This window comes from Equus quagga, chromosome 3 (assembly GCF_021613505.1).
Source record: "Equus quagga isolate Etosha38 chromosome 3, UCLA_HA_Equagga_1.0, whole genome shotgun sequence".
NCBI lineage: Eukaryota > Metazoa > Chordata > Mammalia > Perissodactyla > Equidae > Equus > Equus quagga.
In genome coordinates this window covers 14,704,898-14,718,301 of record NC_060269.1, presented here as the reverse complement: position 1 = coordinate 14,718,301, position 13,404 = coordinate 14,704,898, and the positions used below count along the sequence as shown (strand labels likewise).

Sequence of the window (13,404 nt, the reverse complement as noted above, 5' to 3'; positions counted from 1 at the left end):
CTCCCCAGGCAGTAAGACAGCCTGAGTCAACCGGGGCAAAGATCTTGTATTTGGAAAGGCAGAGGAAAAAAGCATCCGACTAATTTTTCAAAAAATACCCTTGATATTATTGGAATACCCTTGATAGCATAGAAGGAAGTAGAATAATATGTTTTGAGGACAGTGAAGAATGAGTCTGAGGAGCAAGGAAAAGAAGATTGGCCAGGCAGGGGGTGGGGGATGCTGTCAACAGGAGGATTCTGGTTTGGTTTGGTTTTGTTTTAAGATGAGTGTGGTAGTTAAAGCAGAGTTGAAGACGAGCAAGATGCTGGGGATGGCTGTGGGTACAAAGGGGAAAATCAGGAGCAGCATGAAGCACTGGAAAGAATAGGAGTCAGACAGACCCCAGGCAGAATCCCAGTCTGCATTTTACTATGTGTGTTACCTTGGGCAATTTCCTTTGAGGTTGTTTTTCTTATTTATGAAACAGAAAATAATACCTGCTTCATAGCATTGTTATGAGAATTAAATATATGCATGAAAAACATAGGTATAGACCAGGTACTCAGTGCAGTTTAGTAGCCTTCCCTGGTGCCATCTCTGTTGGAAAACTGTTGTAATAATCCAGCTATGATTTGTTGAAGATCTGGAAAGTGATGCTGGCAATGAGAACTGGAAGGAAGAGTCCAGTACAAGAAACATTCCAAAGGAGGAGCTTCAGAACATTGTGCTGACAGGATCAAGACAGTGAGTCATAGATGACCTTGAGATTGCTAAAGCTGAATAACTGGCTTGAGATGCAAATGTTAGGAGGGGGAGCCAATTTAAGGAAGAAGCTGAGTTGGGGCATTTTCGAGTGACCAGGGGACAGAGAGTTGTACCTGTGGGACCTGAGGTCAAGTGAGAGGACAGAGCCTGGAAAGAGATTCAGTAACTCAACTGAATGGATATTTATTGAGTATGTACTCCCTATGGGTCACTGGATAATGATAAATAGGCTATGACCTTACCATCCAGGAATGTGTGCAGTGGTGGCACATATGAGGGGGTATTTATTAATACTGTATTTCTTAAAAAAAATTTAAATAACCATAAAATAGGCTTAAAACACATGGAATATAGGATAATTGATTTAAAATCTATGTGATAAATCATTTAGGAGGAGGTGAAAGACTGCCGGAAATCTGGGATAGGATAGTGATGGCAAATGAACACTTTTAGATTCGAGGTAAATCCCTGGATACCCTGGGTCGGAGGGGAAAAAAAAAGGCAAGGGTTATATGGTTTATACAATGAAAAGAAGCAAACTCATCTGGAGAGAGTGGCTTCTTGATACACAATTCTGGGATGACTTTAGCACTTGAATCCTCATAAGAGGTACAGTGGATACTATAATGGACAAGCTCTTTAATCCTTTAAATGCAGTTTTTAAGAAGACACAGTAACCTTTTAAAAACATCACCTTGATAAAAAGCAAGAGCATGATGTTAAATGGTCACAGGGGAAGGCATTTCTGCAGGCTGCGTATTTACTGTGGTTGGGGTAAGTACTTTCTGGAGATCAAATTTTAAATGGTGATAAAGCATAGAAAACCTAAATGAATGTAAGGCTGCTTGTCCCTTAGCCTGCGCTGCTCACACATGTTATTTCAAAACTACTTTTGGCAGGGCCCATGTAACAGGAAATTAAAGGCTTCATAACCTGGGGTTGTTGATCCAGGCTAGCTCCATTGTTTTTATACTGGAGCTTCCCAACCTTGCTGTGCATAGGAATTGCAAAGGATGCTCATTTAAAATACCAGGGCCCCACCCCTGAGAGATTCTGATTTAGTTAATCTAGAATGAAGCCCAAGGGACAATCCCAGTGGTGCAGCAGTTAAGTTCGCACCTTCTGCTTCTTGGCAGCCCAGGGTTCACTGGTCCGGATCCCGGGTGCGGACATGGCACTGCTTGGCAAGCCATGCTGCAGCAGGCATCCCACATATAAAGTAGAGGAAGATGGGTACGGACGTTAGCTCAGGGCCAGTCTTCCTCAGCAAAAAGAGGAGGATTGGCAGCAGTTAGCTCAGGGCTAATCTTCCTCAAAAAAAAAAAAAAAAAAATAGAACGGGGCCCATAAATCTGCATTTTAACTGGCACTCTGCGTCATCTTGAGGCAGGTCGTCCTCAAGTCACACTTAGAGAAACACTGTTAGAGGTCAGATGAGCTGATGTCAAAGTTATGAAAACTGAAGAGTGTTACTTGTATTTCTGCCTCTGGATAAAATGGAGCAAAGTGTTGCCTTTGGGTGGACCAAAATATTTTTAGAAAGAACTTTTTATCTGCTTAAGTGTTTGACAAGTACTAAGGACCCAAAGTTTGTTTCATAAAGCATGAAAATTTTTTTTTGCCTTAAGCTGTGTGGTCAGTGTCTTACTCAAGTTAGGCCGCCATAACAAAATACCATAGACGGGGTGGCTTAAACAACAGAAATGTATTTTCTCACAGTCTGGAGGCTGGAAGTTCAAGATCACAGTGCCAGCGTGATTGGGTTCTGGTGAGAGCTCTCTTCCTAGCTTGCAGACAGCTTCCTTCTTGTTGTATCTTCATGTGGCAGAGAGATAGAGCAAGCTCTGGTGTCTCTTCTTCTAAGGACACTAATCCCATCATGAGGGATCCACCCTCAGGACCTCATCTAACCCTAATTACCTCCCAAGGGTCTCATCTCCAAACACCATTACATTGAGGGTTTGGACTCCAACATACAGATTTGATGGGGAGTGGCTAAATTCAGGTCATAGCAGTCAGATATTAGCAGCCATCCATATGGGCCATGAAGGAGCTTGTATATGGACCTTGTAGAGCATCTGGTCCAGGTCAGTGGTACTCCAGTGCAAAGAAGGCCCTGCACAATATATGCTTGCAGTGCTGAATGAGTCAACCCATTGGATGAGGATCTGGAGGTAAGAAAATGCCTGGCAAAATGATTTTAGTGTTAGCATTACTAAAGTTAAGCATCCTCTCCCATTCGCCCTCATTTCTTCCTTATTTCTCTTGCTAGAGGAGATGCATTGTCAAGACCAGCTGAGATTCGGGCCATGTTTATGTATTGTGGATGAATTGAATGTGACTCATTCCATTCTTTCAATCCAGATTAATGAAGGTTATCTTAATACTGTAAGGACTGTTAAAAAAAAAATCCACATTCCTATGTGGATTTACCATGAAGATAAATAACATTGTCAGCTCTTTTATTTTGAAATAGTGGTATAATTTGTTCTAATTGAGAAATCTGACTTCACACGTACCTCAGTGTTAGAATCTTTCAAAGACAAAATGAAAATAACTCATGTGACTTGTGTTGTATAATATTAAAATCCCGCATTCAGCTCACATACACAATATGGAGGTATAGTTTCTGAAAGAAGAAGAAATATTAAGAAAAAAACTTAAAAATGCTAAGAAACACAAAGGAAAGATTCGTGAAAGAATCATTTTCTGGTATTTTCAAGTCACTCTCTTTTGGGAGAAAAGGTGGGTGATTTTATAAGTGATTTTCTTGGTAGATAGCAATCATTAGATAAAAAGCCCTTACAATAAGATGTGACACTTTAATAATGCATTTATTTCTCCAAAGATAACCCATTTGAATAAAGATTGGAATTCTGTAGACATATATACTCTGCACATATATTCTGTAGTCATAGATAATGTAAATATATTATTAATGGTAAGCACAAAATTCATCTTTTTTACAATATGGAAATCCTAGCCATTTGAAGAGTACCAGTTGGCAGCTTAACAGTAAAAATATTTACCCAATGAAGTCAGTACCATTAATAGTAATAAAACATACTCACTTATTACAATGACAATATTTGCAAGTTTTGTTTACAACTCTTGTCATAGAGTTTGGCCTCAAAACAAAGTTCTCTTCTTTGTAGTTCAGTGAATACTATTTCCCAGCTCTTGTCCACCTAAAAATCATCGTCGTATCAACACACACACACACAGCACACACAACACCCCTCCCCCTGACCTTGCACCTCCTTGTCTCCCACACATACCACACACTCCACACACTACGCTATGCACCACACGTCCACACCCCACAAATAATAGCCAATCGTATGGCATTTATTTAGCTTCAGAAAGATTATAATGTAATGGTTCCAAATAAGTACTTATATTTAACAAATTTTGTCAACTAAGGGATTAAATTAAATAAAAATTTAAAACCTTAATTTTATTTTTTAATAAAAATATTCAAACTGTGGTTAAAACTATTCAAAATATAAGTGAAAAGTGAAAATCTCCCTTTCCCGACATGAACAGACATTTCTCCAAAGAAGATATAAGTATGGCCAATAGACACATGAAAAGATGTTCATCATCGCTAATCATCAGGGAAATGCAAATCAAAACTACACTAAGATATCACCTTACACCCGTTAGATTGGCAAAAATATCCAAAACCAAAAGTGACAAATGTTGGAGAGGTTGTGGAGAAAAAGGAACCCTCATACACTGTTGGTGGGAATGCAAACTAGTGCAGCCACTATGGAAAACAGTATGGAGATTTCTCAAAAAGTTAAAAATAGAAATACCCTATGACCCAGCTATCCCACTACTGGGTATCTATCCTAAGAGCCTGAAATCAGCAATGCCAAGAGTCCCATGCACCCCTATGTTCATCGCAGCATTATTTACAATAGCCAAGATGTGGAACCAACCTAAATGCCCAGAAACTGACGACTAGATAAAGAAGATATGGTATATATACACAATGGAATACTACTCAGCCATAAAAAAGGACCAAATTGTTCCATTCGCATCAACATGGATGGACCTTGAGGGTATTATGTTAAGCAAAATAAGCCAGACAGAGAAAGACGAACTCTATATGACCCCACTTATAGGTGGAAGTTATATATAGACATGGAGAACCGATCGGTGGTTGCCAGGGAAAAGGGGGGGTGGGGGGAGGGCACAAAGGGTGAAGTGGTGTACCCACAACATTACTAACAATAATGTACAACTGAAATCTCACAAGGTTGTAATCTATCATAATCTTAATAAAAAAAAAAAATCTCCCTTTCCCCATGGCTTCTCCTTTCCATTCCTCAGGGCCTCACAAGTAATTACAATTAAAAGCTTCTTGTGCTGCTTTCTAGAAATTGCTACAAATATACATATATGTGTGTGCATACATATGTGTGTATATATATGCATATATATAAATGTGTATATATATATATATATATATATACTATATTTATTTAATTTTTAACAGTTGATCACCTGATACTAGTTGAGCAGTCAGAACGGGGTGGTAGTCACAGCCCTCTCTGCCTCTGGACAAGTTAACAAGCGTCTCTGGGGACCTCTTTGGTTTCCTCATCTCTGCAGGTTTGCCTGGCCGTGTTTCCTTGGTCTCTATCTGGGAAATTTCTGCCAGTGGCTTCTGTGCTCCTCTCGTGGTTTGGTGCCCACAGAGCTGAGAACAGAGATTCGGGGCTGGTAACTACCTCTGGATTCACCTGCTGGAGATGCTCCCTAATGTCCACCTCCAGACCCCTTACTGGTTTTCAACCCCTGACTATGAATACCATGTTGTCAATGGTAGAGGTATTTCTGGAATATATATTATAGAAGGAAAGCATTTTTCCCCAGTCATTTCACTTTTAACTTATCACTTGTATTTGCTTCAAAAGTTAGTATTGTGAAAAGAGCTTTATCTGGTGCCTTTTGGTATGACTCATACAAGAAACAAAAATCACGGATTTTTAAAAAGAAGTTATCTTGAGCATTTCAATCAGCAAGAATGTTAGAACTAGGTAAAGATGCAAATTTGTACTTATAACAATAGCCATTGAAATATTAAAAATAATCACAATGTTCAAAATTATATTGTTTATTTAGCATTATTTTTCAGAGACTCAGAACTTCTTAAAAAGCTTTCTATTCATGAACCCATGAGGAAAATCTGCAGAGCTTTGTAAATTTCCATTTTACACCTCGGGTAAGGAAGCCCAAGGAAATGAAATTATTTACCCAGCATCACAGAAATAAAAATGTGAACTCGAATTCCTGCACACATCAATTAATGATATGACTTTTATAATGCAGCTAAATCTCAGCTGAGGTGGTTGGTGTTGGGATTCCAGTGCACATTGTTGTGGATATACAATTAGTGACCAATTGCTTTATTTACAAAGTAATACTAGTAATTTTTAAACCATAAATCATACCTATCCTTTTAGTTCAAAGAGACAGCTATATAATTAAACAATTCTTATTACACAGGTACAGTTATTTTCAATAAACTAAATCTAGATTGATACTCTAATTTTATAATTGCTAAATGTTGTCTGTGTCATTGAAAAAAATGAATTGTGTGTTTTTCAGGGGAGATACCCTTAAAAGAAAAGGATAAACTTAAGATGGTGAAAGATGATACTTTTTTTTTTGTCAGTGATTTTATTTAGTTAAAAACATGCAATGACTTGAGAGGATTGTTCTGGCCTAATTCTTGAAATATTTACTTTCTTTATCTTTCAAGCCTGGTGCTTTGGTGCCACGTATGTGCTAGCCTCTGTTTTCAAGACTTTTAAGAGCAGTAGTAAGGTTATTTCCACAAGGCACGATGAGTTCCCTCTTTGCCAGGGTCACAAGGGAGACACGGGTGTCTGGAAATTGTTTATATGACTATTCCTTCTGAATGCCATTTTCTATTGAACAGGAACCCTTGTTCTAAAAGGCTACTGGCTCCTCTCAGTGTTCTAGCAGCCCATGTTAGGTACAGGTGTAAATTTCAGGCTGGTTGTTAGCAACTGACCCACCTGTCTGCGGGCCACAGGTCTGCGATGGGTGCCGTCTATTCCAGAAAGGGCTCGGTATGTGGGAGGAAGCAACATGCCCTAATATTCCACAGTTGTTTTTTTCGTTGCTGCTGGTTAGGTCCATGGAGGGAAGCCCGTCCTTGAGGCGCAAGACGGTGATGCGGGAGAAGGGCCGGCGCCAGGCCGTCCGGGGCCCTGCCTTCATGTTCAACGACCGGGGCACCAGCCTCACAGCGGAGGAGGAGCGCTTCCTCGACGCCGCCGAGTACGGCAACATCCCTGTGGTGCGCAAGATGCTGGAAGAGTCCAAGACGCTGAACGTCAACTGCGTGGACTACATGGGCCAGAATGCGCTGCAACTGGCCGTGGGCAATGAGCACCTGGAAGTGACCGAGCTGCTGCTCAAGAAGGAAAACCTGGCGCGCATCGGCGATGCCCTGCTGCTCGCCATTAGCAAGGGCTACGTGCGCATCGTGGAGGCCATCCTCAACCACCCCGGCTTCGCGGCCAGCAAGCGCCTGACCCTGAGCCCCTGCGAGCAGGAGCTGCAGGACGACGACTTCTACGCCTACGACGAGGACGGCACGCGCTTCTCACCCGACATCACCCCCATCATACTGGCGGCACACTGCCAGAAGTACGAGGTGGTGCACATGCTGCTGATGAAGGGCGCCAGGATCGAGCGGCCGCATGACTATTTCTGCAAGTGCGGGGACTGTATGGAGAAGCAGAGGCACGACTCCTTTAGCCACTCGCGCTCGAGGATCAATGCCTACAAGGGGCTGGCCAGCCCGGCGTACCTGTCCTTGTCCAGCGAGGACCCCGTGCTCACCGCCCTGGAGCTCAGCAACGAGCTGGCCAAGCTGGCCAACATAGAGAAGGAATTCAAGGTAAGCTCCGCGCGCCACCCCGGCTGCCCTGTGCGCTCGTCTACTTCCCGGCTGCTGCCTCGCGCTGTCCGTAGTTTGCTTCAGAATGGGCTTTGCTCTTTGGATTTAAAATCACGAGGGATTGGGAGCAGCGTTCACAAAATGATGATTTTCCCCTCTCAGCCTGGTGGTGTGATAAATTCGCTTATGGGATGGGTATATTCTTGATCAGAGAGCTATAATTACGGCTCGACTCTGTGTTCTGGATAAGCGCTAAGTAGACCACAAAACTTCTCCCCTTTGGTTAAAAGGAGAGATTTGGTGTGACTTCCCTTCCAAATTCTTGCTCCTCCTGTGGTTAGTTGTGTGGTGGCATCCAACACAGAAGTAGTATTAGTTTTGCATGCACTGTTTATTGGCCCAAACATTTGTATATTCCTTTAGATAGAAAATCAAAAGACTGACATAAAATACTATTAAAGTCATTTCATTAATATGACAAAAATGCCTGTCTCTGAAATCCACAAATGTATATTCCCAGTGGTGAACCATTGACATCAGGTCAACCCAGAAACATAAGGACAGTAAAGTGTTTTGCTTTAATGGGTTTTTCTTTCTTTTTTTTTGAGTGAACTTTTTCCCCCGACATCACCTGCAGTCAAGCAGTATTATTTGTTTTTGCAAAAATTATACTTTAGTGATCGAATATTTTTAGTTTTTCTGCAGTTGCTACTTCCTCCCATGCATTTTGGATGGTTCTACCTATTAAATCTGGGACAAAAGGAGATTTCGTAGTTCTGGTGAAAGTCAGTCAGACTGTTTTTCGGCAGATTCTTGTCTCCCGTTGTCCACCTAAGAAGATGATTTTAGACATTAATTCCTTGCATTATATTCCAGATACTGAGTTGATCTTCTTTTTAGTTTAGTGTTGTGGTGTCAGATCACACAAGGACTGATTATTCTTTCTTTCAGATCTTGTCACAGTTTTTCATACTTAAGCGAGATTTACACAGATGCAACTAGCAATATAATTCAGGTGAAGGGGTTGCAAGAAAATGGTAGGAAAATTTTGTGGCTTTTTTTTTCCTTCCACATACACCAGATCCCCTAAATATTCATCAACCCTCATATTGTCCTGGTGGAGATCTGGCCATGGTATAGTTTTTATCTGTTATTCCATTAAATTTTTTTTTATATAAAAGCTACACATATTTGATGTAAAAATTTTGAAAAAATGTGGGAAAAAACAAAGAAAGAATAAATATCACCTTGCATCTACTCCTTTTGAAGGAATTCATTATGTGGTATTCAAAAAGATTTATTTCTTTGGACCCAAAATGAATGAATTTGTTTTAGACAGAACTCAGGTAGAGCAAATTGAAAACTTCAAATTCTGTTTAGAGAGAATAGAAAAACATTCAGGTGAAGTAGTTCTAATGGACATTTCTTTATTTGGACATAGCAGTAAAAAATTATAATTCTAAATTTATTTATTTGTCACTATTTCAAATGTCACTCAAAACTTGTTTTTACACATTTTGCTTGATATATATCGAAAGTTTGCAAATGAGATTCTACCAAAGGGAATATTTTCTAAGATTGCATTTTAATAATTTACGAAAGATGGTGACGTTTGCAATTCTGCCCAGAGACATTATCTCGGTGAAGCGATGGTAAGAAAATTCGTGATTCATAGTTTTCCCCTGAATCCGGCTAAATCCTTGTTGATAATACTTAGAATCTCCTTTATCCTGACTTAAAGAATCACCTCTGATAACCTTTCAAAGGTGGGAAAATATTACAAGTAAAGAGGCAAAAAGAGGAAAAAGCGTAACTGGGTTTGAGAGGGCATGCATAAAGCTGCCAAGTATCTAAGGATAGGCACAAATCATCTCAACCTCACTGCTCTGTTTTCTGAATTACATGGAAAGCACTTGTGCAGCATAATGCCCTCAGAGGCAAAATACAGCCAGTTCTTCAGATGTTATAGTGTCTGAGGACTGCAGGGCTTTCCTCTGACTAAGTAGCCCTTTTCTTTCTCATTCTTTCCTGTCCTTGTTATTTTTTTCTTATCTGCGTTGCTTTCACCTCTTTGCCCTCTCATCCTCTGCTCGTGTCCATCTTTCAGGGCTTTAGACAGAGAAAATAGTGCTTTCACAGCATTGACCCAGAGACTCTGAGCTCTGAGCGGGCAGTGGCAGTGAAGCTCATTTCTGAGGCAAGCAGGTGACCTCATTCACCCTGTTCCATGGTGTTCACTATGTTCTTTCTGTAGAGACTTTGAGCTCAAAGTACGAGTCTTGAAATGAAAAAATAGATAATGTGCCCCTAGTGAAAAAGAGGTGATTTTTTTTTCCCTTTGCAGATACCTATACCTATTTAATCTTATCAATGGCCTGTGAGCATCTCACTCCTAGCATCTGACTCCTCAAATTGCCAGCACTTAGGTGCCTCAGAGAAGGTTCTAAGCCACCATGCAGTTTTCAAAGTTCCTTGAAGAATACAGGAGGCAAAGTGCCGAAAACATGTGGTCATTACCCCAAGAGGTTGAACATTCTAGGATACAGATTTAGATAAATTAATGGAGGATGGCTTGGTGACAGGTTATTAAAGCAATATTTTGGATGTATAAATGCTGTCTGAAGCTATTCTGAGAAACAGACGATTGGACAGGATGGACTCTGGGTCTAATCCTCCAAGTGTCATTGGCAAGGAAGCTGGTCATTTATTGAGCTATGAGAATGAAAAGTGATATTTCCTAATTCTGAGTCAATGATGCACTTTTTTGCGAGGAAAAAAAAAAAAAGGAAGAAGACGAAGCCATTTGCCTCCCCTGTGGCTTGGTTTCCCTCCCTTTAAAGTAGGAAAACAGTTTCAATTTATATCACAGTAGAGCTGTAAAGAAGAGGAAAATGAATGTAAGCCAAAAGCAAGGTAGCATTTTATAGCAGAAAGATGCTCTAGGAATCATCTGTCTATATAGACTTCTCATTTTACAAATGAGAAAACAAAAGCTATAACCAAGGTCCTATCCGCTAAGCCTAGACTTGGTGTCTTGGGTCCCAGTTCTAGATATTGTATCTGACATGCTGTACCTGGGAACACGGAAGCACTTCCCTAGTATTTGATATGTACCAAGCTTGCTCTAAGCATTTCATCCTCACAGTAGCAATATTAGGTAGGCTTATTCTCATCAAGAAGGTTAAGTAACTTTCCCAAGATCACACAACTTCTACAGTGGTAGAAGCAGTATTTGAGCCCAGGAAGTCTGGCTTCAGATTTATGCTTTTAACTACTACACCATGGAAAAGGATCTTACAGAACCAAGCCTGCTTAGAGTTGAATTTCAATTTTCCTCTTAAGGATAAAAAAGAATTAGAATGATGATTAAACCATACACATTAAAATACGTGTGCTGAAACCTGTAGACAGCTTGTAATGAGGACCAAGCTTCACTGTTCTTCCTTTCGCTTGAGTAGGTCCTCAGGATTTTGAGTTCCTGCTCTGTAAAGTGGGCAGCAGTCCATCTGGAAACATTCTGGAGGGTCATGATAATGGAAAAGTGACACAATGGAGACAATTAAGCAAAACTAAATTAAGAGAAACCTATTAGAAAATGCGGACCAGACAAATGATCTGAGTGGTGAAGTAACACGAGGCAGAACCTCCTGAGAGAACTAACAGATCCACCTCGGGTGGTGCAGACTTTAGATAGTTCCTTTTGCCGCTCAGGAGGGGCTTTGTTAGCCGGAGTTCTCCATCTTTCCCTGGTAGCTCTGCATAGGTTGACAAAACGGTATCCCATGACCGCAATCAGAGAAATCACAGTTATCTCCAGCTCTGATTACTTTCTGCAGTTGGATAGCAGACTTCTTCCAGCAGGAAATGTTTAAATTGTTATGAAAACAAAGTGTTGTTCTTGCAACGTGTATGATTACCAATTTTTTGTTTCTTGACTGTTTTTCCAGTGGATGTTAAAACACCACACAGCTTTCTTTAAGACTGGATACTTTACAGATTATAATTTTTAAAGATAATAGGGCATTATTTAGGTATTACTGCAGAGGTGGTTACTGTTTTCTTCAAGCATAGAAAATAGTGTCTTTTATTTTTGATCAATGGAGAAATGGCCATCCTATGTTGTTCCAAATCTTACAGAACAGTCTGAACTGAAGAGTAACATGAGGAAATTTCATCTAAAAAAATGTATTAAAAGGGGAGCTTTATATGGAAACAGACATGGATTTAATACTTCTTCTGGATGCTATAATAAAACATTTCATTAGTCTTTCAGGAATGGAAGGCAGATGGATATTTAACTGACACTCTGTATAGAAACCAGAAACTGAACATTTTATTAATTTTATCAGTTGCATGGTACCAACTTGAATGGAAACCAAAGATTGAAGTTTTTATTCATTTTATCTGTTCCCTTATGAGGGGAAAAGGATTAACTGTAACTGTTCTTTATCTGAATTTCTGATATCGGAAATGGAAACTATTCCAGTCTGTGTAGCCTTTAAACAGTCTCTCCTGTTGTTTATTTTACTTAGTGACGTGATTTTTGCTCATCAAATCAAGTTAATTAGTTATTTAAGGAAAAAAATTGAAATCTTCATGTCTTTTCTTGTAATTTTGCGAAGCCCAGCAATTCTGCTGTGCTATGTGTTAGTTATTAGACATACACAGTGTCTCAGGACATGTTGAAATGAGGAATTCCATTTTCCTCAAATGTACCAAATTAGATTATCATCTGGTTAACTTTCTTAATGGTCTAGAATGTTAGCGAAAACCGTAGAAGTGGAACTGGGGTTTCCGAAAGTGAGATACTTTCCCAAGAAATGGTCGTCGACACCTTGACTGGAACCAGTGGTCTAGAAATTGAGCTCAATTTGGAAGGTAATACAGAATACTGCCAGCTGACTTCCTTATAGCAGTTCATGGTGCTATAGAAATATGCTAATGAAATTAAAGACTCACAGATTATTTTTAGCAAGGTGTTAGTTCCAGTGGCCTGGAAATTTTTCTCTCAGGTATTGATATTCTGCAACCCTTGAGAATTTAATTACATGTAATCAGACATTTCTCTCCCTCTAGTTCTGCTGACGTGATCATGTGGCCTTCAGACAAACAAGGAAAAATACCCCATCTTTATGCTGACACCTGTCCATCTCTTTACATTCATCATAAACCAGTCATTCTCAAACATAAATGTGCATCAGAAACACCTGGAGAGCATGTTAACACAGATTGCTGGAACCCATCCTCAGTTTCTAAATCAGGACATCTGGGATGGGGTCTGAGAATCTGCATTTCTAGTACATGTCCAGGTGCTATTAATGCTGCTGGTCTGAGGACTATACTTTGAGAAGCAATGTCTCCAACAAGGCAAGGAATAGTAAACTGGACAAGTTATTTTTTTTTTAAAGATTGGCACCTGAGTTAACAACTGTTGCCAATCTTTTTTTTTTTTTCTTTCTGCTTTTTCTCCCCAAATCCCCCCAGTACATAGTTGTATATTTTAGTTGTGGGTCCTTCTAGTTGTAGTACGTGGGACCTGCCTCAACGTGGCCTGATGAGCGGTGCCATGTCCGCGCCCAGGATCCGAACTGGCGAAACCCTGGGCCGCTGTAGAGGAGAGCACAAACTTAACCACTCTGACCCGGGGCCAGCCCCTGGACAAGTTATTTTTATGTATAGTCAATCTTCTATGTCAAATTGCTGCATTAGAAAAA

The 13,404-nt window shown here is 40.2% G+C and overlaps 1 protein-coding gene across 6 annotated transcripts in view; it reads left to right on the top strand.

Annotated features, from left to right (window-relative positions):
- TRPC3 (transient receptor potential cation channel subfamily C member 3) overlaps positions 1–13,404 on the top strand; it is a 73,451-nt gene that overhangs the window by 12,302 nt on the left and 47,745 nt on the right. For 5 of the 6 annotated variants that reach the window (XM_046655803.1, XM_046655801.1, XM_046655800.1 and 2 more), the window contains exon 2: positions 6,919–7,690. In XM_046655803.1, the coding sequence (XP_046511759.1) occupies positions 6,919–7,690 (772 nt within the window). Of the gene's footprint in view, positions 1–637; positions 727–6,918; positions 7,691–13,404 lie in introns of those variants that run through there. The other variant, XM_046655805.1, reaches the window with a different exon arrangement.